The sequence below is a fragment of the Camelus dromedarius genome, chromosome 22, assembly GCF_036321535.1.
Source record: "Camelus dromedarius isolate mCamDro1 chromosome 22, mCamDro1.pat, whole genome shotgun sequence".
Lineage (NCBI taxonomy): Eukaryota > Metazoa > Chordata > Mammalia > Artiodactyla > Camelidae > Camelus > Camelus dromedarius.
The window spans coordinates 27,576,173-27,603,563 of record NC_087457.1 but is presented as its reverse complement, the minus strand read 5'-3'; the positions used below and the strand labels follow the sequence as shown (position 1 = coordinate 27,603,563).

The 27,391-nt window shown below is 39.9% G+C and overlaps 1 protein-coding gene across 3 annotated transcripts in view; it reads left to right on the top strand.

Moving 5' to 3' along the window:
* The window catches only part of TENM3 (teneurin transmembrane protein 3), a 2,090,952-nt gene that overhangs the window by 1,721,548 nt on the left and 342,013 nt on the right, over positions 1-27,391 (top strand). For 2 of the 3 annotated variants that reach the window (XM_064477578.1, XM_064477577.1), the window contains exon 11: positions 1,520-1,798. The exons of the other annotated variant lie outside the window; for it this stretch is intronic. In XM_064477578.1, coding sequence (XP_064333648.1) covers positions 1,520-1,798 — 279 coding nt within the window. The remainder of the gene's footprint in view (positions 1-1,519; positions 1,799-27,391) is intronic. 3 annotated transcript variants of the gene reach the window in all.

Genomic DNA, 27,391 nt, shown 5'->3' with positions numbered 1-27,391 from the left:
ATTTATGAGTGTCATTGTCAGAATCCATTTGGAAGTCTGTCTGAGATAAAGCTGATTCCAGCTTCTGATAGGACCACAGCAATAAAGCCATTAACCACGCAGGTTAAAATGGGCTGAATTGTAGATGCTGGTAATATTTTTACAACCAAATATTTACTATCTTGTGCATTATGTTTGATTCATTTCCTAGAATATTCAAGACATTATTTTATTACCAATAATTTATGACACCCTCTTTTTGAAAATGTAATGTGTGTTATTTCTCAGACCAGCCAATTCACTTTAAAATGTTCATAGATGTGAGAGAAGGAGGTAGGGAAAATGAAAACTATGAGTAATATAAATGCTTAATATTCTTAAAAGGTTGATGTTACATGGTAGCAGTTAAATCAGTCTTGGTATCCTATTATTCTTTACGTGGATTTTGATTCTAGTTGGGACTTAAATCTCAGACTCTCCCACCCCAGTGAGCCAGGGAACGGAGGACCCACATGTGCATCCTCTACGCAAACATTTTTCTCTCCCTTCTCATCCCTAACATCATAAAACATAGGTGAAATTTCAGGAATAAATACAGGACTGGAGAAGCCATCAATAATGGCAGTCATTTGAAAGTGTCACCTAATTTAAACACTTTTGCTTTAAGTTATTGCAGTGTCATGAGTTTTATTATGCTTAATTTATTAGTAAAAGCCTTCAGGGCTCACAACCATTTATTTTTCAGGGAACTTGATTTTATCATTAATTTTTAAATACATAATACTCCCACTTTATTTTTAGAGTGCACTTGATTTGCAAGAATTGGTCTACTCTGATCAATACAGATGTTTCCAGGTCTTCATTAAAGCCGAAAAGATCTAGAAGAAAGTCAGATGGTTATCAAAGCAAAAAGTCTGGAAAGTCAGATGTCTATGAATTTCCAAGACATTACACCCCAAAAGCTAGTGTGTGTTTGTACACACACACGATACATGTTTATATTGGTTAAGTTTTAGGTGGGAAAAATATAATAAAGACTGACCAGGCTCCTGTTTTTATTTATTGAGTAACTTATTCTAGAGGGCAATCCTTTCTCTTCCAAAGGGGTGACATCTGGGTGGGAAAGTCTGAATGTGTAGGATGAGAGCCAGGACGCAGGAAGTGACTCTGATAATTTCTGTTGCTTCGCAAGTCTGGTAAACACAAGCCCATCAGTGATGACAAATCACAAAGCCTTTTTCTGGGTTGAGTTTTCATGGTCCGGGCTGCTTCAGCTGCCCGTCTCTCTGGAGGTAAAATGGGTTGACAAAGGAGCTCTGAGCTGGGGGATGTGGAAAGTCAGCGGTGGCGCCCCACCCCCTCCCCTAACTGGACCCATTTGACTACATGTCATGTGACACTAATGCAAACACCTGGTGCTGATAGCTGAAAAACCTGAATGCTTGACTGTTTGTTTTAGGGAGATTTTGTTTTTTTAAAAAAAAAAACCTAAAACTAAACATATACTCACTAGTTGTTATCTTTTTCTCCCCCTAATTAGGACAGAATTTTACCCTAAGGCAGTTAGGCGTTTGTGAACCAGCAACTCGAAGAGGACTGGCATTTTGTGCGGAAATGGGGCTCCCCCACAGAGGTTACTCTATCAGTGCAGGGTCAGATGCTGACACTGACAATGAAGCAGTGATGTCCCCAGAGCATGCCATGAGACTGTGGGGCAGGGGGGTCAAGTCAGGCCGCAGCTCCTGCCTGTCAAGTCGGTCCAACTCAGCCCTCACCCTGACAGACACGGAGCACGAGAACAAGTCGGACAGTGAAGCCGGTAAGTGGCTTTTTTTTTTTTTTTTTGGCTTTATAATGTTGGCATTCAGTGCTTCTGCCTGTTTTGGTTGATTTGGCTTTCTTCCTTCCTTCCTCCCATCTTTCCTTCTCTTTCTTTCTTCTTCCTTTCCTTGTATTTCAATGCAGAAATGTCCATGAAGAATTTGGTTTTTTTTTTTATTTCCTGGAAAAAAAGTCAATATTCGGCATCAGATTGTTAGATTATGCAAGTGGTCTCTATTGTGTTAGCTATTGTTTTGAAAACCAGTTTAATCATGTATGGGGAAAAAAAAAAGTTGGCTTTGACTTATCTTGGACCACATCACCTGTTATCCTCTGCAGAGCCGCAAAGCAAGTGGTGATCAAGTTTACCCCAGAGCCAACTTGCAATCAAAGATGTCTTTGTAGATTTCTCTTGAAAATATCTCAAAGAAGTTCCAGAATCTTAGAATGGATGAGTGAGCACACAGAATAGTTTATTAACAGGGCTCCAGTGATTGAAGAGCAAATTTGATCATGCTTTAAACTTCCCAGTTGATGAGAGCAACTGAAATCTTGGTAAAGAGAGGGAGTGTGGCCTTTGATGTGCTTTGGGGACTGGATTACTCTGCAATTAAATCCGTGCACAAAAATTGGATTTTAGAATTTCCAAATAGCAGCTTTATATACTGTAAGAAAAACGTCTTTAGAAATTACTGAGGCTTTTTTCTATGGCCAATTCAGGATAATAAACAGTTAATTGACATGCAATAATAGATTTAAAAGAGGGCTTAATCTTTGGGCAGCGCGGCTTCTGGGAAGAAGTGGAGCGTCAGCACCAGTGCACCAGACAACACAGCGACGTGTCTCCTTCAGTATTTACTGTTAACGGTGCGCTTGCTGCTTTGATTGAGTTATTAATGCTATGTGCATAGATGCATCAAAAAGCAAAGAGAAAATTAAAATGGAGAAATTGCGTTGCTCTTTGAAGAGGAAGGTGGTGTTTGACCAGCTATATTTCATTTTTATTATTTATTGAGCAACTTTGTCAGCTTCGCTTTGTGACAGGAAAACAAGTCCGTTGTCAGTTTTCAGTCTCAGCTAAGCCATGGTATGATGTGGTGCTGAGCGCTTCCAGCTGCTTACTGCTTGTTTTCTTGCTATTCGGGGCGGGGGGGGGGATGTCTACTGTAAACCAACTAAGACAATATCTTACGTAGAATACGATAGTGCAGTAAACCAAAGTTAAAATCAACTAATAATGTGCACTCAATATATTCATTTCGGAAGTGTCCGTTCTTGGTGGAGGCCGACTTCAGCCCAACCCAAAACAGGAAAGAAGGGCAGTTCTTTCTGACAAAATGAGTCTTAGGATCAGACTACAACATTTTCCTGAGCTAATCCATTCACCTCAGTATAAAAATAACAAAAAAAACAAAAAGCAAAACAAACCTGTGTTTCTATCAGTTTTCATTATGGATTCAGAAGCCACTAACCTTATAAGCAGGTAAGATTTGGCATAAACTTTGCTTTGCATCCGTCCGCATCTTTAGGTAGCACTCTTCAAGCAATGGTAGGTACAACGGTAATATTTCAATGTATTATTGGACATTTGATTTCCCTAAAACACATGACAAAATTTATGGTGGTTACAGAAGAGAAAAGAGGAGAGGGCAGCGGGACAGTGCATTCAGTTCCAATTAACTGCATCAGAGTCCGGGCGCATCGCTGTCCGTTAAATACCGTTTCCTGCTGGGTCAGCTTGTCCTCTGCACACATGACCTTTGTAGCCCCTCTTTTTCTCTCTCTCGTGATAAGTGCATCTTGTTATTGTATCTGAATTGGTAAAATATGAATTAATTTTACTATTTTTAAAATTGTACACCTGCTAAAACTGTCTCACAGTGAATCCCCGAACACGTCATTTTTTTAATTTGTTTTCAGAAAATATAAAACTTGCATCCTTTGCCACCTTTAGCTAACAGGCTAGGATACACAAATGACTGGGAAGAGAAGGGGGGGCCGGGGGCGTTTCTCGCACCACTGCCCCTCCCCATCTGCGTGGCTTGTTACTCACCGGAGTGGGGGCTTGTTGCCCCAGGAACCTCTGGTCCTTGTTCTCAGAGTGATGGAAAAGTGAGAAAAGTTGCATTTTTTCATTTCTCCGAGTGGTTGTTCCAAAGCGAAATGAAGAGCGACAGGAAGAGGGTGTTGAGGGTCTTGCTTGAAATTCAGAACATTTGGTTGCATTTGCTGAGAGTAAACAGGTCAGCCAAGTTAAGGGTATCAAGTGTCAAAAGCAGTGTTTGTTGAGCTGGGCAAGTGATGACTTAAACTTGTGTTTACTGTTTCCCCGAGGTTTGGCTGTGGTTGTTTTTTTAAACAACGTTTTGATGGTCTAAGAACTCCAAATGAGGTCAACTTAAGGAAGAAAACAAAAGAGGAAATAAAATAGTATGACCTCTTACTGAACACTGGCTAGTTCATAGATTTCGTGTGTATGTCCATAGGACCAGTTCTGATTCATTTGTTCTGAATTTTCAGTGATTAGTCAGAAGGAGCGAGGTTCTACTTAAAGCAATAAACAACACGAAGATCTGGGAAAGCAAAGTTTTCTGATACTTAGCAGACCTTCTTTTGAATAGTGGAATTAAGTAAGAGTATTGAGGACGGCTTTTTTTAGATGTAAAAACACCATGTGTTTTTTTATGAAGCTGGGTTATAGTAAAAACTAAAGTTTGTCATCACACACAGGGTCTTCTAACATCTTCATAAACAGTCTCCTCAAAACTATGGCCTATTTTCACTATTATTACCATTTCTAGTCAAATATTTCTAATACAAAATTACTCAAATAATTCAGCTCAAGCATTTTTAATTGTTCTCACTCTGAAAGATGATTGATTTTCCAGTTATATTTTCCTTTGACTTCCAATTATTTTAATTGTCTAATTTTATTCATCTCTGTGTTAGCTTGAGATGTGTCCTTAGAAGTTCTATTGTATCTCTCTCTATAAATTAAAACAAGAAGGACTCACATAAAATAACTCACCAAAGTGAAACTAACGTAGGCACCAGACACTGAATTGTTTTCCCCGGGTTTAGCAGGGGAGTGTTGGTTGACTGTTTACATCATTTGAAATAACTGTGAATAAGGCTGTTTTCTTCTGAAAAAAAAAAAAAAAAAAGTTGTTCAACATTTGTGAAATTATGCAAGCCGAGTGCCTGATGTTCCAGTTATGACTTCAAAGAAGAGTTTAGCTACGAAAGGGATTAGATTTCATTTATTTATTGATAAAGAGGCCAACAGTTCAAGTTAAGAAGGCGCTGGAGCCGCTGTGAGGCTAATGAAATTTTGATGGCCTGAGCATCCCGCGAGAGGGAGGAACATTCCGACCATGTCACACGTCTCCATGTTAGCGGAGATTCTAAACAAGTGATAAAGTATATTCTTTCGCAAAACTAACTCTTCACCAACCATGGGGAGTTGAAGTTAAAAATTATTTTGAGGGGGGAAAAATGTTTACCGTCTATTGAGTTTCATATTAAACTCCAAATGTTAGTCTTGGTCCAAATTTAAAGATACAGGAGAATGCCTTTCTTGACATGTATTGACAACCTCTAAGTCAACTGCAGCGCTCCAGGGCGAACCCTGGAGGGTCAGTGGTTTGTGACCGCCTATCAGCAAAGATGCTAGTGAGCTGTTGAAAGGTTACCAAATAAATGTGATGCGACGCCCCCCTCAAAAGGAGAACGACCAGTATGTTCTGGATTGTTTAAGGCATCTGGAGTGTTTAACGCCCCCATCAAAGGGAGAATTGCCAGTATGTTCTGGATTGATGTGTTGTTGAAAGACCCCTGACTGAATTCCCACTCTCTAGCTTTGCAAATTACCTCATCTAAATTCCAAATATCTATATAAATTTCAGGAACAAAGGACTTTTTTTTTTCCCCAAACATCAACGTATAAGCTTAAATGTTTCTTTGTGCATCTTTTCCCAGAAGGAGGCCAGTATATGCCATTGTCCTTTGTTGCCCAGTATCCTGAGAAGTGTCCGGATGCAGAGTCACACTGGTCAGGGTTTAACTCCTTGTATTCAACCCCTAAGCCTCTTTGCTCCTGAGTCCCCCCGAACTCAAGTCCCCAACTCTCCCACGTCTGCCTGGATGCTTCATCAGCCCCGGAGATCGGGAGGCCTTTATCTTGCTCCGTCTCCCTGTCTCGGAAACTTCTTATGCCTTTTGGAAAGTGATGACCTTTGATGTTAGACCAAGGAGGTTTCTAATGGTTCTCTTCCCTTCTACCTCATCCTAACGGAGACCTCGAGAGCCTCCGTCGAGGGCAATAGTTGAGAGCGTGTTGTTGGGGGCAGACCACTTGGATTTGTATTGAGCCTGTCACCTCCCGGCTGTGTGACCTTGGGCAGTGACTTAGCCTTCCAGGGCTACAGTCTTCCCAGGGGTAAAATACAGAAAAGTGTTAATGGTATACAGTCCTTATAGGGTCATTGGCAGGATTCAGTGAGTCCTGGTATATAATGTGCTTAGAACAATCGTGCCTGGCGTCTAGTGAGTTCCAAATAAGGGTGTACTTCCATTATTCTTTGTAAATGGTGGGAAATTCTCTCTCCTTCTTAAGTGGCTGTGAAGATGAAGTTACATAAACTTGTAAGTTAGTCACAATATCAAGTACCTACATAGGTTTGGCCCACCGTGAATGTCCCCTCGCCCTCCATGTACATGGTCCAGTATTTGTACATTTGGGGAGATGAGGGAGCACTAGCTAGTGCCCCCCCCCCCAAGAAGAGGCACCGGTAATCTGCATAACCTGGAATTTCTGTCACCATTTATTGACTCTTTTATTTTTCTCTAAAAGCCCGCACACTTTTTCATTCACTGTAATTAAATGAATGTACATTAAGTGGTGCTGATAATGAGTCTGATGGCTGGAGACTTCAAAGATCTGAGCAAGCTTCTTCCCCTCCTGGCCAGAGGAAATTTCAAAAATCATGTTTCCCTCAAAGGCATGTTACTTAGACAGACAGTCAATTAACAGGCAATTTAACTGATGCTCATCAGCTCACACAGTAAAATAAATCGTTTCTGGAAGACTTTATTTCTCACCTGGGGTCTGAGCCATATACCTGTGGTAGGACCTCACTAATGCCACCCTAATAGTGCGTGATGCTAAGGTATTAAGGGCCAATTTGGCTAACAGAGGGTATACATTAATGTGCAGTGTTTTAGGTGTGATGGATACTTGCTTTGCTGGGCTAAAACCTTTCCAAATACCAATTTTCTTGCCTTCTGAAATAGTAGTTTTGATGTCTGCTTTCTGTATAGATAAAGTCTACAAGTTGAGTTACTGTCCTGAAAAAAAAAAAAAAAGATATACCCCTTAAACCAATTTGATAGACGAATGTAGTGGTGTTTACATCACTCTCTTGGTGGAGAACTTCAGCCATTCTGCAATCCAAATTACCGCGCCAGGCAACATACGTTCTCTGAAAAAGTGGGTGGTGCAATGTTTTCTCTTTCTGAGCAACGGCGTGTAGGTGAGAGAGAGGAAATGGAAGGGTTTGTAGCTATTCCATCCCCGATTAAATTCTAGACTAGATGGGGAGAAACTGCTAGTGACGCTGGACTCCCTGTTTGTCGAATACTTGCGGTGCTTCCGACGACAACACAGATGACATTTCTCTCCTGACTCTTTTTACAAGGGGATAATATTTGAGTTTCCCACAAATAATTTCAAGAGAGGTGCATTATTTTGCCTAACGAGCCTAACTGCACTCCTTCGCCTTGGTCTTTACCAACTTTCAGCTGACTTTGGAAATTGATTGTGAAAATTAGGTAGAACGCCACTGCTGCAAGAAAGAAATAGTATTTCGGTGTTATTCTAATTGTATGCAACTCGACTACACGTTCTACACCGTAACTTGAATATAAATTCCATAATGGGCCCTCTTCTGGCATGTAATGGTCAGTTCTGGCATGTTCTGCCGCTGTAAATCGTATTTTATGTTTTAGGTGCTCTGGGATGTCAAAAATAGCAAAAGTGATATGTTGCAGGCTTACTAAATTAAGCTTGGAATTGAAGTGCTGCTTTGCAAAACACAGTCAGGTAGTCTCCAATATGTAAAAATAATTACATCGCCTTGATGTGTATATGTTTATTGTTTAAATAGCAACCTGTCATTCTTGAAGCAAGAGCATCCGTATTTCACTTAGGGGGAAATATATTCAGTTCAAGGATGTGTGACAAGACACTTGCACAGAGTAAGCAGTGATTTAAACAAAAGTTTTTGAAAATTTAGGATGATGAACCTGGAATTAAAATCCTATAAAATTCAGTCCAGTGGTTATCATGTAAGTATTCATATACGTTTGCATTTTCCATTCTAAGAGGATTTGGGGAACTTCTTGGAACTTTGCGGCTTTTCACACAAATTTTGCTACTTCTACAAAACCGAACTTGTGTTCTAAGTATGTTTGTTCAAAGTACATAGAATATATGCTGTGTCTGTTTAAATTCTAAGTGTTCTTTTAATTGTGGAGTTGAAGTCAAAGTGAAGCATCCTAACACAGATGGAAACCGATGATGTGTGCTATTTTGATTTTTGAATGTGTGTCTGATATCCTTGAAAAATCACAGTAGTAGCGGAAAACTTGTTTTAATTAATGAATTGAACAGCAGTGAATGCTGAATCAGGTTCATTGATGTAATTATCACTGAAATAGAAAAAATAAGTGTTAGAGCCATGGAACCTCAGTTTATTTGCCATTCCGAGGGCATTCAAGTGTTTGGAGAGCAACTAACTGATTTCTGGGGCATGTTATTTATAGAATATTCTTCTCAGAACATAATAATTCTGTTAATTAACATAACATACACGTACAAGTTTAAATGTGAAAATCTTCTACATAATTTCCTGAGTCATTTGAACGAGGGTTTCACTATATTGGAATTTTCTTCTATTTATCAGTTGACTTGAGATAGGTTTCCATAATGATTAGACTGTACATAAACTAAAGGCAAAAGTACGTTGAAAGTATATTAAAATGGATACAAATGGGTATAAACTTGAGAACAGGGCAATTAAAAATGTCTTGTGAATAGTACCTTGACTTTAAATATGAAGTCACATAGAAAGTGAAAACGGAATTAAGTTTCGATGTGACTCTTTGAATTGATCTCGGATTTAGATCCAGTACACCTTCATTCAATGGATAATAAATGCTAGATATTGTACGAGGTGCAAGAAAAACAAAAAGTGAGTAAGACATGGTCCCCATGACTCTAGAAATTCACAGGCCGATTGGGCAGACAGGCAAGTAGATGGCACGTTGTAAGTGCGTTTTTACGTGGTCGGTGGTATTACAACACAAAGTGCAAAGGCAATGTCAGCACAGAGCGGATTCTTGCTGTAGAGACTGCAAGCAGGAGAGGAGAGAAGGTTGCACAGAGGAAGAGGGAGGTTGGTACACAGGCTTAAAGGGTGTGTAAAAAATGCAAGATGTAGACAAAGCAGCAAGGGAGGAAGTGTGAATTCCCCGCGGACTGTTCCCAGCACCGCAGGCTCTTGGAGCCTGGAACCCAGGGTGTGTGTGGATGAGTGATGGGCGTTCAGGCTGCGCAGGTCACCCACCCATCGTGCAAAGGGCCTTCATGGCCATGTCGAGAGATTTGTACCTTTTCCTATAGGTAACCGGAGTCTCTGAAGAATGTTCATGCAGAGGAATATTCCAGTCATATTGACATTATCGAACACTAATTTTTAGAAAAGACACAAAAAGAGGTCAAAGAAAAAAAAAAAAAACCAAAAACAAAACCAGAGCACAAGTGATATGTGTGAGGGAAATAGAAACAGGCTATAAAAAACCAGAGTGGGAGTTATTTGCATATTGAAATTTGGGGAAACTGTGACTTTGTGAAACAATCGTTTGGACTAAACCGTCTTTAACTGGTTAATATCAAAGTAATCCGTAGGAAGTAGGCTCTCTCCCAACTGGTTTTTACAGGGGTGTGAAAGTTCACAAAGAGAGACCTTAAAATTTTGACATGGCAGCTGGAGATTCTCAGGGGATTTAAAAGTGCTTGAATGAAATGTCAGTTGCTGCAGCAAACAAGTATAAAACATTCCCTTATAACGGACTGTGTCTTATTTACTGTGATTGGAACACCACTGTTTAGAATGTAGGGCACACAACGTGCTTATCGGTGAACTAAATTATATGAACCTATTTAAAGAGTTTAAGGCTTCAGATAATTATTAGAATTTTTTAAGCATTTAATCATTATTTGCATTGCACTGTGTCAGTAACCCACGTGAAATAATTCATGATGACAATGGAACTTTATTTTAGATCCAGAAATTTTAAGTAGAAAATATATTCTGAGTGTTTAAACCCATGCCCTTAATTTATCTATCTTAATTACTTAGCATTACATGTCATTTGAAGACACAGAAGTACGTGGAGAGTATGAACTAGTTTCTGTTTTGATATTTCTACTTTCATTCTGTGTGTGTGTAAATTTTTAATTAAAATTGCAATTTCTCTTTTGACCTAGGTTACCCCACATGATTAGACATTCTTCTACAACGTAATACTTGTCCATGCTGTGATTTATCGTAATTTGTTTCACATATCCACTACTTTTGGGCATCTACATTGTTTGAATTTTCACTATTATAAATTTCACTATTATAAATTGCAGTAATAATCCTTTAGGCTAAATCTTTGCCCCTAATTCTGTATCCCCTAATACCTTAGGATAAATTCTTGGAAATGGAATATCAGAGCCAAAAGGTATGTACAATTTAAAGCATTTGATACACCCTGTCAAAATGCCATGCGAAAAAAACTTGTATCACTTTACACTTCCTCCAGTGGTATAAAAAAGTGTCTTTTTCCACAAGCCATTGACAAGGACTGTTGCTTTAAAAGTTTGGCAACTTGATGGAATCATAGTATCTTACTATTGTTATAAGTTATGTTCATTTGATGAATAGGGTGAGTATATTCTCATGTATGAATGTGTACCATTTGTGTTTCTTCTTTTGTGAATTGCCAGTTTATACCCTTTGCCCATTTTTCTGTTGGGGTATATGGAGAAATGGATCTTCCAGAACCTAAGGAAACTGAAGGAAGAGACAGCATTCAAGGACGTTAGGACACTGACTGCTTTTTTCTTCCTCGTGTACATGTGGCCTTGATGAGACAGGTTTGATTGCAAGAGGACCTGATATAAATAAACATCTCTTTAAACGCAGGCCTTCTGCTCGCAGACATATGTGTAAGTTCTGCAGTAGTGATGAGTGATGACATGAACGCCAAGTATAAAAGAGCTGGGGCACAGCACAGATGCAGGGTCCTCAACTCTAGCAGGATTCCACCTTGCTTAAACAGCTGCGCACTCCTTATTAGAGATTCTAGGTGCCAAGAAAATCTGTATTTACTCCAGCTTGGAGTCGCAAATTCATTTCCTCAAAGTTTCTGTATCCTTACAAAATAAATAAAAGACTGAAAGCAGGTGATAGTAACAGCAGGAGGTAAATCTCTTTCCATCAACCCACAGCCTTTGGAAAAGATGCAAGACATACAGATACACATGTACATATACAATTTTTTTTCTTATTGAATTGCATAGGTTTCACAAAATAAGAATCTTAATAACCCTTTGTCTCTTTTAAAAGATTTAAATCTAAATCTTTTGTGAATATTTTCTTCAGTTTGATTTTATTTTATTTTTCTAAAAAGAATTTTCTAAAATATAAAGTCAATTATATTATTTACTTGTGGCCTTTTATATGCTTAGAAATGTTGACTTTACCCCTAGACCAAATAGTCATTTTTATTTTCTTCCTTTTTTATATTTCTTTTTTTTTTTACATATTTAATCTATCTGAATTTTTAGGTGTAGTCTGTGATATAAGAATTTAAATTGCTTTTCTTCACAAAATTCCACTGTTTAGATGTCATTTAATTTAATTAGGGGATGCTCCATAATGTCTCTTAAATATATGCTAATCTAGTAAATACATCAATAACAATTTGTGCTGTTAAATCTTTGCAAAGAAGTAGAATAGCATTTGTGAGCTATCTTGCATACGTAGTAGTTTTTAGATACTAAATTCAGATTTGGTAGTTTCTGGGAGATCTGGAATGCTAACCAAAAATGAACATTTTCAGGAATGCACTAGCCATTAGCACTAGCAGTGTAACGTGTAATTCAGGCATTGCAAAAAGTATAGTGGAAAAATAGACTTAAATAGGTTTGTAGAAGTTGCATATAATGTCAGAAGCAGTTCTTGAGATCTATTTTTCATTAAAAAATAAAGCATTGATTCTGCAAAAAGTCAGGCTGTATTATGCACATATTTGGTGAACATCCTTATATTAAATTCTCTGAGAGATGTTTTTAAGGAATAAAATTGACCCTTTGCTGTCAAGCTTATCAAACTGGAGACACAGGACTTTACAAAAAGGAAACAATCAGAAGACAAAGCAACTGCTGAATGAAATATTGCCTACTGAGAAGAGAAATGCAATAAAGATTCAGAAAAGGAAAGATTTTGCAGAATTCATAGAATTCCAGTAGGATTTTGAAGGTGGTAAAGATACGTTTAAATGCGGCAGAAGAGTGGTGCATGGTTCCAGTTGGAACAACTTGCAGAAATGCTTGGAAGCAACGAGGGAGACAGTGGTCGCCTTATAAGGAGGCCACCCTTCGATTCTGGAAGAGTCTTCTTGGGAAGCGCTGGAAGTTAAAGCTGACAGTTAAGTGGAATCCACTTGTGAGGAACGTAGATGTCACGCGGAAACGTCTAAGATTGTCTCTGTGCATTGTGTCTGTCCAGTCCACGTCCTAAGGCTGCGCTGAGACACGATGAATGGCTTGTATCAAGGCCAACTTGGGATTGATGAGCCAGGGTCCCATAAACACTCAGAAAGTGTTATGGTGAATAGCGGGGAAGGAACAGGTTGTCTTGGGGCTGGAGGGCTTTGTAATGTGAGAAACAGTCGAGGAGCCAAAGATGACTTCAAGCTTTTGAGTGCAGAACCTGGAAAAAAATCTTGCTGTAGTAAGGGAAAAAAAAGGAAAATCCACAGAAAGACAGTTGAAACAGACTGTCATCTGCACAATTACATCAAGTTGTATTGCAGAAGAGTGCCCGTTGCAGCTTGTGAAACAGCAAACAGAATGAAAAAGATGCTATCAAAGACTAAAAATAAATGTGGACTTAAGGGAATATGCAGTGGCTTTATTAGAAAACAAGATGGATAGTGAATGATAACAGATCTAGTTCAGACTCAAAAGAGACCAGTATTTCTTCATTTTTCCTGAGTCATCCCTTCGAATGAGACATTCAGTTATCATGGAGCATCCAGCAAGAATCCTGCATCATGATCATTCCAGTTAACTGTAAGGTGCACTAATTTGCCACTAGAGTAAGAGCCTTAGCGATTGAGAGCAGAGTCTGAGAGTATTTTATCCCCATACATTTCAGGTGCTTCCTGCCAAATCTCAAAACCATCACTGCATAAAGTAGATTTCCTGTACGCTAGACTTTGTCTTTGCCACGGCCATAATGAGGGTTATGCAACTGATACAGTTTCCAAGGGAACCCCCGGAGAACACTGTGATGGCGCAAGGAAGGGGGCTGCATAATTGTTAATAGTCACCCTTATTGCCCTTCCACCAGTGGGTCTCAATCCTGATCAAGATTTTTATGTCAGGATGGTTGAGTTCTGTGGGTGGCTTGTAAAAGGCAGTGCCCCAGCACTTGGCCAGGGGGCCCTTCAATGCTGTAAAGACGAAGAACTTCAATTACAGTAGCTCTCGTTGCCCACATTTGCATCTGTTAAGGGTCTAGATGTCAACTGTACGGTTTCACCTTTAGCACCTTGAGTGTACTTTTTATTTCATCTCAAAACATTAAGAGATTAGTGCAGAAAGTCAGAAGGGGAGCACAGGCTACAGCGTTCCTTTAAAGTATTGTCATATTTTTACCTATCTGTTCCAAGAGTGATTGCTAAAGGGATAAAAATTGCTGAAAAGGAATCTATCTGGAGGTGAAAAGTTTGCACTTTAAGGGGGAAGAATACTGCCATATGTATACCCGTGAGTCCTGGTTACCTCTCCCATATTTCAAGCAGTTCGTGCCGGATGGATAGCTCATCGATAGTTCACGGCTGTCAGGCAAGATTTCTTTTCCTAAAGAAATATCAGGAAGCGTAAGAGCTTAGGTTGTCCCTTTCCATGAGATACATTTCTTATCCTATCTTAATTGGAAATTTTCACCCACAAACATCCTCTTAACTCCAGCCAATTCCGATTTTGCTATTAAGACATCATTCCTTTATGGAAGAGTTTATATCCTCTTCAAAATCCTTTGACTTTCCCATGGAAAGTGTCATTAGTGTACAGAAACTTTGTGAAAATAGTCATTTTGTAACCATCACCTTTCCCATGATAATTGGTAAGGATTTTGGATGGGAATATTGTCATCATTCCTTAGAAGAATCATTATATGAAAATCCAAATGGCAGAATAGAAGTCAACAGAGATGGAGGCAGAGACAGAAAGAATACTTGGATTTTATTGAGCACCTATTGTGTTCAATCTGCCACCCTCTGAGGTTTGTATTATTATCCCTGTTTTGCTAAGGAAAGAAAACGAAGGCTTAGCGAATCTGTGCATCTGGCTAAGGTCCCGTGAGCACTAGATCCCAAACCCCACTCTACTGCATCGCTTGTCCTTGCGTGGAATCTACTGGTATCCAGACAATGGCAGAGTTAGGTCCCCTCAGATCACCTCCTCTTTAAAGAGAAGGAAAAGGCTTTGTAAATTTAAGTATCTTCCATGTCACCTTGAGCTTCTGTGCAGTTGAATTTCTTTCACACTTCTTAGTCTAAGGCATTACCCTCCTGTGTTAAGGGAAGAGTTTCAGGCAGACTGGTAAGAACACCTGATTAGAAGTGAAAAGATCTGGTTTCTTAGTCTGGTTCTGTCATTAACTCACTGTTTCATCTTGAACCATTCACTCAATGTCTTTGCATCTGAATTTCTTCAAACTGTGTCTTCTTACTAAATAACTTTTAAAAATATGCATTGTTTTATCTTTGGTTAACCGTACAAAGCTAATGCTGCAAAGTGTTTCCTTGAGGATTTACTTCAAAGGGAGGAAGCCATGCTGGGTGAGGATAGGGTCAGCGAAGTGAAGATGTGAAGCATAAGAATCTGATAAACTATCTAAAGGAGCAAAAAAATTAGGTTCATTATTTGCATCAATCAAACATAATCCAAGTTTCCTTGGCTTCTGTATACGTCTAAGTATTATATCGGCAAAGACCGGAACTGTGACCCTTACACTAATACAATATACGTTATTGCCTACAAAGTTTTGTTACCTTTTGTTTTGTGTTTACTAAAATTCCATCTATGTTACTCATTCATTCCAGATTCCTAAAATAAATTGGTTGCAGTGCTAAGAGTTTTATCTAAGTAAACATTAAGAATCATATGGTATTTCCTTATAGAAGTTTAGAAAATTTGCTTAGTAGGGATACTGAGGAAGAAATTTTTTGGTAAATGTTTTACCATACCTAGCAAGTAGATCCTAAATGTTTAATAGATGAATACAAAAGTAACTTCCCCTGTCTGACATTTCATTAAGCATAACACCCTCTAGATCTACCTCTGATGTCACAGATGGCAAGATTTCAGTCCTTTTTATGCCCGAGTACTATTTCTCTGTGTGTGTGTGTTTGTATATAAAACATCTTTGTCCATTCATCTGTCAATGGGCACTTAGGTTGCTTCCATACCTTGGCTATGCTAATGCTTCAGTGAACTTAGGGGTGCATATATCTTTTCAAATTAGTGTTTTCATTTTCTTCGGATATGTACCCAGGAGTGGAATTGCTGGATCGTATGGTAGTTCTATTTTCAGTTCTTTGAGGAACCTCCATACTGTTTTCCACAGTTTTGCACCAATTTACGTTCCCACCAACAGTGCACGAGTGTTCCCTTTTCTCTACATCCTTGCAAATACTGTATGTTTTCACTTATATGTGGAATCCAAAGAAACAAAACAAATGAACAAATAAGACAAAACAGAAACAGACTCACAGATACAGAGAACAAACCAGTGGTTGACAGGGGGTGGGGTGGGGGATGGGTGAAATAGGTGAAGGGAATTAAGAGGCGCCAACTACTAGTTATAAAACGAATCACAGGCGTGTATTGTACAGCACAGGGAACCTAGTCAGTGGCAACTTAATATCTTTGTATGATGTGTTGTCTATAAAAATACCAAATCACTACGCTGTACATCTGAAACTCATATGATAGTGTAAGTTAACTATACTTCAGTTAAAAAAAACAAACAAAAACAAAAATAACTGGCATTACTTAAATATTTCAACCTTTTCAAAAAGTTAATCAAGCCAGCTTTGACAACCAAAAAACAGTCAACAACATTTTCTCTTCCTCTTTCATGCACTTTTCCAAGAAAGATTTGGTGTGGCACACAGTTTTGTTTTTGACTGTGGTCATACCTGATTTTCCATGCACGAATCAGTCCTTCCCCAAATATCCCCAAGTATTATTATCTGTGTCTTTCTCGAAATGCTCCACGCTCTCAAAACACAATCTGGTTCAGGTTATTATTTCACTGGAAGAATATTCATGTGATTATCAGCTTGCTTCTAGGGGAAATGATCTCTGCAAATCAATTCTGCATTATGTGGCTAAAGAATCTTCCAGATAATGGAATATCATAATCTGTAAGTCAGAGACCTTGTGAGACACTAGTTTATTCTCTGTCAGAAAGCCTGGACAGACGCAACCCTACTATATATCATGATTCTTCTGAATTTACCTGCATCTGTCTGTTTGTTTTACTTTTTTTTTTTTTTTTGAAGTTTACAATGTTCTGTCAATTTCTGGTGTACAGCATAATGTTTTAGTCATACATGTACACACATATATTTGTTTTCATATTCTTTTTCATTATAGGTTACTATAAAATACTGAATATAGTTCCCTGTGCTATACAGTATACACTTGTTTATCTTTTTTGTATCTATTAGTATCTGTGTATCTTGAACTCCCAATTTATCCCTTCCCATCCTCTTCCTTCCCCCAGAAACTAACAAGTCTGTTTTCTTTGTGAGTCTGTTTCTGTTTTGTAAATACATTCATTTGTGCCTTTTTTTTAGAGTCTCAGGGATATCATATGGTATTTTTCTTACCTGTATCTGTGTTTAATTAGAAATTTTTTCGTGATTTTTTAATCCCAAGTTCTTGGTATGAAATGGAGCAGTTTTAGTCCTCATCTTCGTGCCATAATCCTTCTTATACTTACAGAGTAGCAAGACTGTTAGCCTTCTTTTCTCAAGATTAATTAGGCCCAATACTCATTCTTTGATAAACTGATCCTACTGCCTAGACCTCATCATTTTCATTCTTCACTGAGTGTCTCCCTAATTCAGCATGTCTCCTTAGTTTCTGGGGACCTCAAAACACACGCATGCGCACAAACACACACACACTCTATTGCCGTTTTAATGGTAGTAGCGTCATTTCTGCTCAACGTTATTTTTGGTGCCTAAGACGAATATCGTCAGTATGTGAAGAAGCATGGCGTCTGTCTTCTACATACGTTTTCAATGGTTAAGTCGTCTTTTGTGGCCCTTTAATTCAATCCTGATCTAAATCTTACTGTGATGTTACTAAAGCCATTCAGAAGATGCATTACTTGCTACTTTTCCCTTCCTCCTGCTTCTTCATGAATTTCTTTGTAATTTCAATTTTGGATTTCTTTAGAAATTTTTGTAACATTCTCATTTCCCAGACTATATTTTCTGCTGTAGTCTACAAGATCAGAATTTTCTCATAACTCTCTTCTCACATCCTCTGATCTTCCTAATTTAGTAAAATTGTATTGTAATGCCTAGTTTAATCATTATTGTTAATTATCTGCTTATTAATTGTCAGACCCTCTCCCCCTCTTTCTCCTCTCTCATGTCATCACTCTGAATTTCTTTGTAACTGAGACATTCGAATACCTGATTCTGTCAACCTGTTGTTTTTAATAAGCCAGGGTGAGCAGTAAATATCTATTTGAAAGGCTGACTTAGTACCTGTTCAAATCTTGCTTCCCTCACTCTAAAAGTCATTGCAGCTTTAAAGACATCTAGGTTTAGAACAGGATACAATATGTTAGTTGATGAAAGCCTGCTCTACAAATGTGGTATTTCAGTTACATCTGATTTAAAAATATCCCTTAAAGTATCTTATTTTAGTTTGTAGCTGATGGTGTTACCTAGGTAAATTATGCAAACACTCAGTAACAAAAATAACTTGTTATCCTTTGCAAACGTACTTGCAGTTAGAAAACTGCTGCTGGGGAGTGGAATGGTAGCTGGCTTTCGGTAGCCTGCTTTTTTTCCCCCTTATGGGTATAAATTGTTAGGATTAAATTGTGTTCTGTCATTGTAGCCAGTAATTGGTGACATTTTCTTGTCACCATGGGATAATAAGTAACAGCAATATACGTACTGTCAACAGATTCATTATGTTATGAAAAAACATAAACCAGTAGTCTCTTTCTTTTAACTATACTTTGCATATTTTCTGTATTAAATATGACACTGACATCTTCGCCAACTTTTAAGGAACTCTCGACAGGGCAGTTTTCGTCATTAATGACTTCAGATTGTTTCGTTATGCTTTAAATGTATTTTCATTATTTCTGTTTCTTCCCTAGTTCACCTGGAAAATACATTCTTCTGAGAGTATTTTGTTTGCAAATAGATATTTGATCAATAAAACAGAAAGGTTTTTTTTTAAGTAGTAAAACATGCAAGAGATGCAAAAGACTGGAAGCATGTGTGATGCATTTGAAAATGGGTCACGTTATAAGAATAACCAAAAATACAAGGACTTCCAATTTTCTATGTATATAATGAGCAGTGGTGATCTGCCACCAGGATGAAGAAAAAAATAAGTAATCCATTTGGAAGGAACAGTAATGTGTACCAAATCCCCTAATTCCTTGCTTCCTTGATTATTTAATTAGCACATGACTTTCCAATTTGACTGTCCTGGCAGTGCCCCATCCCCCCCACCTCTTTGACCGCCACCCCCTCTAAAGGAGGATGACGTTTCTCACGTCCAGTAGCTTCCTTGCTTCCTGGAGAGGAGGTTTTATTTTTCTTTGCCTCCTCAAAGTTAACACAGAGAAACACCTGCTGGCTTATGGAGAGGGTCCAACAGACAAGCCCGCTCCAGTTTTTATTTGAACTCTGTCCTCTTCAACAAGTTTATCAGCCTTTCCCCGGAAGCCTCTGAAGCAAGGCTGGAAGGGTCTTCCTTCCTGCCAGCTCACTGGGCTCGTTTTGGGGAGCTCTTGGCCTCACGACCTCCCCATTGAGAGGATGTCTTCTCAGCTTCTCTCTTTGATTTTCTCTTTCCAGTTATACAACATTTTTGAAATTTATCTCAGATTCCCCAGTAGGCGAAAATATCATTATCCAAGTTTTCCTTACTTTGTTTTTCGGTTATTCATTCAACAAACACAGCCAAGCCATTGTTCCTGACTCTTCAGGGGCTACAAAGCTGAAAGCCAAGACCTTGCAGGTTCGGATAATACAGAATCTTAGCAATAACTCTAATAAGAGCCCCAGACACTTGTGATTTCAGACCTCTTTATCGCGTGTTTGTCTCTTTTGATATTTTTGCATTAATTCTCATTAGTTTGGGCATTACACTGCTCATATGTCCCTTTTCTCCTCCAAAGGTTAGCCCTTTAGCAGAGTGGTTCTTGTACCAATGGAGTCACCAAATCTTGTTTGTTTCACGGACTGAATCTGAGTTGCATTTGATTTGGAATTCTGCTTTTTCTCTGTTGGCTTCCTGATGCTTCTTTGCTATCTTTTCTGTTCCTCTTCCCACCGAAAATCATATTGCCATCAAAAGCTGCAAATATGAGTCTCTTTCACACTGGAAATTTTTTAAAGAATTTTCTAAACATAAACAGCTATAAATTTAAAAAAAAATTATAAATTCACATGACTTGCATTATATATTTTTCATCATGGCAATCAAAGCAATTTGCCAAAGTGGAGCTCAATTTTCTATTTTTTTCTTCCCACTCACCATTTCCAAATCCCTTCCAAGTTTTCAACATTGTGACTTTGTCTTACTTCCCTACTTGAAACGTTTTCACTGCTATGTACTTTTATCAAATTCAAACTATTTATTTATTTCAAAGCTATTCTTAGTTCCCGGTATGCAGGGAACATATATATTACCTCGTTCAGATTTCTGCCCTTCTTTTATACTTTCCTTATGTTTAGAAATTATTTCTTTCCTCCAATTCTCTTGGTTCCTGGCCCCATAAAAATGTTTGTTCACTTAAGAAAACAGGAAAGAAGTTGAATCAACCTTCTTAGGAAGACTTTAATTCTCTGAGCTTACCTTTCCTATTGTTTAAATACCAAATAATCTTACCTTCCTCTTCTTGAGATTCCTTATGAAGAGGACATTATTACAGACTCTTCTTGATTATTTGCCATCCAGTGACTAAATCGTGTGCTTTCTTGCCTCTTTGCCTCGATCATGCCATGATGACTGTCTGCATTACCCTCCTGCCTACTCTTCACGGACCCAAATCCTACCAATCTTCCATGGCTCCACTGAAGGACCTCTTCCTTGTTGTTATCCTTATAACCCAAAGCATAAATTCCCGTAATGTCTATTCACCTGAGTTCTTCCTTGAGGTTTAGCATGTACTGCGTTGCTTAAACGTCATCTGTGTGTCTGTCTTTTCCCCTCCCCTCTTCCATCAGTGCCTGGAGAAGGAGAACTAGGCTTCTAAATCTGTTCCATGGATCATGTAGCAATGCAGCTACACCCCAAATAGGTGCCCAGTTAAATCTGTCAACAACCAAATGAATAAAAGGAGTATCCATTGAACTAGGCATGACATCAGAAACCAGTGGGAGTAATAAGTACGAAAGCTAAGCTCAGTGCAGAGGAACATTTTGATCTTCTTGATGGGAAAATAGGTATGTGTGTACTCTGACCTGTAAAAATAGTTTAGAAAGAGCTCTAGGTTGTGGATGGTTTTTAAAACCACTTTTGTAAAAAGAAGGACGAATGCATTGGCTTCCATGACATACTGTTTTAATTAGAATTCAGACCATTTGTGCATCCCGTGTATGGTTTCTTCTTATTTGCATTCATTAGATTTTCTTTCCCAAGTGATTTATACACTTGCATAACTTAAAATTTTAAACATTAAATTTATTGCACATGGTCATTATACATTAAGATTATTTTTGTAATCTTGAGTACTTTAATATATCATATGTTCTTATGCATGTAATTTATGTTAAGAATTTTCTTTAGCGAGCTTTATGCTGTCATTTGGAGCACTTTAGAAATCAATATTGTAGAATACTGTAAGGAGAAAAATATTTCTAAAAGTACTCCCCTGTGCTCCCATTAATTTGCATATTATCAAGGTCTTTATTAGGAATATAGTTGCTAATATAAGCCTATGATAAACAGAGTATAATTGAATTTTCAATATTTTGTCACCTGGGAGTAACTTTCTTACAAGACCTCTGCTCTATCTTCTGACTAACTGTCAACAGAGTCCCTCAGTATCACCACATTATTGTCACCAAACATTGCAGAAATATCTACCTGATTGCATTGTATTTAAAGATATTCATTTCAAGCCCTTGATATTTTCTCTTTAAATTATTTAACTCAATTTTAAATATCATTTACAATGCAATAAATGTAATGAGCCGACATGTTTTGAAAATACAAATTCAGATATGAGCTAAGATTCGTTTGGGTAGACAGACAATAATGGTAGTCATGTTGGGAGTCCCCAAAGCGCTGGAACAGCCACGCAGTAGAGCAGGGAGCTGGCTGCCCCGGTCAGGGCTCCGGCACCGCAGGGGGACCCTTCACTGTGTTTGGGTCACGTTTTGGTCTGTTACTGTTTTCGTTTTCTGTGAACCTCACCTGGGGTGAATCACATATTATGCTGATATTATATTATGCCTAATACTATCCTAATTTATTCTCAAAAATAAAGAAAATGACAGTTGAAAATTCTAGACACAGGTGGATTGGTGGGGAAAAAAATGAAAATCTGGGGGTTTCTTTGGTGCCCTATAGTTAGTTTTGAGCTTTTTACAGATGCACAACACAAGATTTCAACTCTGGAACAATTCAGGTTTCTCTGTTGTTCCAAAATAATCAATAGTGCCTCCTTCTACTCTTACAAATGCCCTGGCTTGGTCATTAAATTAAATGGCCACCCAGCCTATAATACATTTTTAGTTTAGTCCCTCGTCTGTTTCCCAGACGGCTTGCCACCGACCCGTACGGTTAGATTAAAACAGTCGCGTTCCCGTTCAGGAATCCTACACCTGACCTCCTTTGCAAAAATTCTCAAAATCTCTTTGTTCAACAGTGAAATATTGCTCAACAATTAAATGTTGAATTTGCATATGAGCACAGTTGATTTTTTAATCCAGGTATTTTCATTGTTTGCAATACAATGTGTATATGAAGCAAATCATGTAAAATATAATGATATATATGTATATGGTTTTAAATTTTTAACTAGGAAGAAAATTTTCCAAGGAGTATTCTTCACAGTGTGTGAAAGCAAGAGAGCCTGGTGCCCTGGCATAGGACTGTACACCCCTGGGCGTGTAGTCACTCAGTTTGGTCCCAACAGCAGATTTGAGGGGGTGCTTTATCGTGTGATCCTGGAGAGGCACATCTCTGTACATGAGTCAAATCAAGCACCTTTGGCAAAAATGAAATGCTGTGGATTCAGATGGCATAGCTTAATTCAGTGAAGGCACACGCTGACGGGTACCCAGGATACCCAAAGCCTTGTGATAGAGTGTGCGGAGGATGCAGAGAGAAGGCAGGTCCCTTGGAGAGAAGGCAGATTGCAATTCAAGGTGGCGGGGCAGGGGGGTAGATGGGGCAGCTTATAGTTATTGGGCACCTGCTCTGGGCAGACTCGGGGCTCAGCTTCTTAAAAACAGTGAGGTGAGGTTATTGTTAACCCAGTTTTATAAATGAGGAAACTGAGGTTCAGCGAGATTTGTCTCTTTGTCGTTCTTGAGCATCTACAATGCCACTGTGATGCACCAAACAGATGTGTTTCTATCCTTATGGGAGCTTCCAAGTCTAGTGGGAAAACAGACCTCCCACAAGTAGACCACAGCCATGAAAGCCGTCCTCCTGTGAGAAGAGGGACTGGCCTCGGTGGGGGGGACCCAGGGTGGAGGAGGGAGATACGTTTTGGATCAGATGGTCAAGGAAGTCTTCTCTGAAAACTTGACAGGTTTAAAGCTGAGACTTTGGGGGTCAGATTGAGCAAGTCAGATGACAAGGCGGGAGAGGTTACAGGAGGAAGGAAAGCTCTGTGAAGGCCTGAGGGACACGACTCGTGGGATTGTCTGAGAAACTGAACGTAGGCCACTGAAGGACAGCCACTCAAGACAGGTGTGACTTCGGAAATACGGTTGGAGAGGAAAGCGGGGCTTTGCAGAGTTTGGGTTTTCAAGGACTTTGAAGTTGTAAAATACGTTGAATTCCAGAAGTCTTTCCCCCGCCCCAAATTGCAATGGGAAGCCCATGAAAGGATTTTGAGCAGGGAGAGATGTGATCCAACTTGCCTGAGATCCCAGAGCTAAAAATTCCCAGAGCTGGAATCAGTCGCAGGCCAGTCTGTTTTCAGAGCCCAGCTCCTCGTTCTAACATGCTATTTCCCCTGAGAGTCGACAGATAACTGAGTACATGGCAGAAGGTACGTTCATAACTGGGCACCCACCAAGCACTGGCTGATTTTAATCCAGAGGAAGCAGCATCCATTTGGACTTTCGTTTAAAAAGTCCAAGGGAAAAGGTGGCACAGGTCTGGAGGCCAGATGGGCAATTCAGGAAAAGGGTAGGACATAAAAATTGGGCAAAAATGGGGCAGAGGGAAGCAGGCTCTTGGGGTGGGTAGTGAATAGTCCAAGTGCCCTGGGTGTGTGCTACCCACAGCAGGCAGCCAGGAAACTGCAAAGGCAGGTTGAAGAAGGACTGAGCAGGGCTTTTCACGCTAGCCTGGGACCTTTGTACATAATTCAGTCATTAGCAGAGGGCCAGGGAAGGTATGTGAGGAGAATAACATGGCCAGAGCTATGCTTTAACAATACACATATCTGTACAATATGTCTGTACCTGTACCATTATCTGTGTCAAGCGTCTAGAGTCTAACCCTGGAGTCAGACTGCCTGGTCCCATGTTCCGGTTCCACCGCTACCTAGTTCTGTGTCCTGAGACAGTTTTCTGCATCTCTTGGTGTCTCCTTTCCTCATCAGTGGGGTTAAAAATAGTACGTACTTCTCAAGGCTCATTTGTTTGCTACTTCAGAAAAGGGGCTAGTGCAGCAACTCCTGTAAGAGCTGGTTAAGGTTCAGCTAGAGCGACAGCCAAGGGAAAGGAAGGGACGGACTGCAGGAATGAATCAAACGAATCACGTTAGACCGGAAACCCCATGAGAACAGGAGCCACGACGGCTTCCCTTCCTGTCTCTTCCCCAGTGGCTGGTCGGGCGCTTGGCGTGGAGGAAGCGTGCGATGAGTGTGTGTGGATGTGGCTGGAACTCACACCTGATGGGTGATAAATGCACGTGTGTTCCGCTGGGGATCAGTTACGCTTGTGTATCAGTTACGCTGATGACGATACGCACCAGTCTTGATAATATCAAGGCAAACACCTTGAACTCCGTATAAAAATATAAGCAAACAGAGGGAAGGGTATTCAAGATCATTATTTAAACTGTCTCCCAACGGGGAGAGTTTATGCAGCTCGCACAACTCCCCAATTTCCCGAAATTTAACCAAGGCCACATCTTGCTTTGCCATTTCAGCAGGCGGCTGATTACTTTACCAGTGACGCAACTGAGGTTAACCCAGGCTTTGGCTGACATCCCAGAATAATTTGGTAAAATCTTCTTAAAAGTCTCTGCCGCGTGTCCTCTCTGCCTGCCTGACCTCTTAGCGAACCTCCTCTTGTTTTGGCCCCCAGCGCATGGGGGAAGGTGGTGAGAGGGCGGCCGAGCCCGTGGGCAGGGCGGCCGAGCCCGTGGGCTGGGCGACCGCTCTCATCACCTCCCTGCTCAGCAAAGGACCACAGTTACCCAGAAGCCTCCTTGCGCTGGAGCCTGTCCACCGACGTGGTCCCAGAGGGAGGTGTGTGCTCTGACCAGGGATGAGATCAGACAGCTGTTCGAGGGCCTGACCGGTGCTGAGCCCAGGCGTGAGAGCAGGTGCTTTTGACAGCTAGGAAAGAATTGGCCTGGGAATCCCCCTGACAAAGGGAAATCACAGAAATTAGAGACAGGAAAAAAAAAAAAACTATTAGTCAATTCCCTTGCCAAAGATAAATTGATCCCTAGTGTGTCTTCCTTGCTCCCTGGCCACTCCAGTTACATCTCTGTCAACATGTAAGGATGAGGGACCATGAGTGTGCACAAAAGACTCAGGGCACTAGGATGGGTCAGATCCTGGGATGAATAAAGATCTGTAACCATTAAAGGAAAAGTGATGATGGGGGAAGAATAAGAATGGCTGACTTTGTTTTTTTAAGACTGGAGACTAGAATAGAGATGGAAAACCCCACGCAAGGTCCTGTGGTTACTGTTTTCTTAATGAAGAGCTGAGTATTCTTTATCTGAAGGGAAGACGTGCTCTCACTCACAGTTTGCTCCTTTTTTTACCAGGAAGTGAAGGTGTTGAGTAACTGTTCTTGACATTGCAAGGTTAGAACTAGAATATGCATTTTGCTTTTGGAGTAATAATAGCAGAGAAACCTCCTGAGATAATGCTTTGATGCAATTTATTGAAGAAGGAATTGTATGCTAGCTTGTTAAATGTGTGAATTTGATTGACTATCTGCAGTCACTTAAGAGAGCCAAAGGATTGTGTTACTATTGATAAGATCATATTTAGATGCAAGTAGGTAGAGAATGAAATCTGAATTAGTTCTTATTTGCTGAGACCATTTTCCTCATCATGTATAAGAAGAAAAGAGGTGGTGATTCTCAAAGAAACTGCATTAGTGAATTATCTTGGTTTAATCACATTCAACTAGATGGCTGATGAATTGATTAATTGAATTAACTTGGATTATCTGATTTTTTCTTTCACTACTTCAAGTCTTTTGGATGTTTTCAAATTATACCCTGGCTGTCTGCTGCGTATCTCACATTCAGAGTCGCTCTGCTGAGCAATGTCATTCCCAGCCAGATGCCGCCCCATTTTCATTCGTGTTGGGGCTGGAGGACTTGTGCAAGAAGTATTTTGCGAACTTTCTTCCTCTTGTAGTGTATTCGTTTTCCAAACTAATCATCATCATCAGGCTGCTCACCCCTGATGCTGTTTCCTTCTTAAATTTCAAGTCTTTGATGCTAATGCTGCCATCCATATTCCAGACCCTTGTGATCCCTTCAGCAAGATCAACTCTGGGCATCAAAGGGCAGGCAGAGCATGAAGCAATAAGGCCCCAGTTCATCCAATCTTGAAAAACCTCTTTTCAGGAACCTGTTGTCTTGATCACACTTCTGGCTCACAAGCTCATGGTATTCAGGTCACCTGATGCCAGACCCTGGTGGCATCTTGACCCCTGATTTTCAGGCCAAGACTTCTACCGTGTTCATCACCCTTGTGTGCTTCTCGCCCTTCCCGGTCCTTACCTGGAAACCACGGCCTGGGAGCACACACAATGGATAATGTTAGAGAAGAAGTTACTGTGACCCTTGTCGAAACGATAAGGTAGTCTTGATTCAGGGCAGCCGCTGTAGGTATCATGTTATCTCCATGTTGTATTTGGGCTCAGCTCTGAATACAAGAACAAGTAGGGATTTATAAGAAAGGAGCAAGTAGCGGGGTTGGTGGACGGAAAATTACTAAGGGGAGTTATCAAGCCTGGGAGGATTGTTGCTAAACTGACTCAACAGAGTTCTTACTGAAGGCAGGCCAAGGCCTGATGGATCAGAGGTGGGAGATGAGAATTTAATCAGATATGGAGGGTGAGGGAGTCTCTCTAAAGTGACATAGCAGGATTCTTGCTAAAACTGAGCTGTGCAGGGCCAGCAAGGGTCGGGGGCAGAGGGCTCAGGAGACCGTGGCTAAAGCCTGGTCAAGGAGAGCATTTATCAGGGTGACAAACAACAGTTCTGTCCTAAACATTTGTATAGAAAATTATTATATAATTATTATATAATTTCTATATAAATAATTTGTATAGAAAAAACTGACAGCTTTGCTTAGGGGCAGCACACGGACAGCAGGTGCACCTAAGCTCACATCCATCTCTCCCAGCCTCAGACAGAGCATCATTTTTGCCCGTTCCTTCTAGCATCCCTTTGGGGCTGGGACATCTGGCCTTCAGGCTGCACTCAAGATGGATCCTGGGGTTTAAGAAGGTCCTTGGAAAATAGCCCCGTAATGATGCTCATATCATTCACACTCACCCTGCAAAGTAGATCTTATCAAACGAAGAAATCTACACC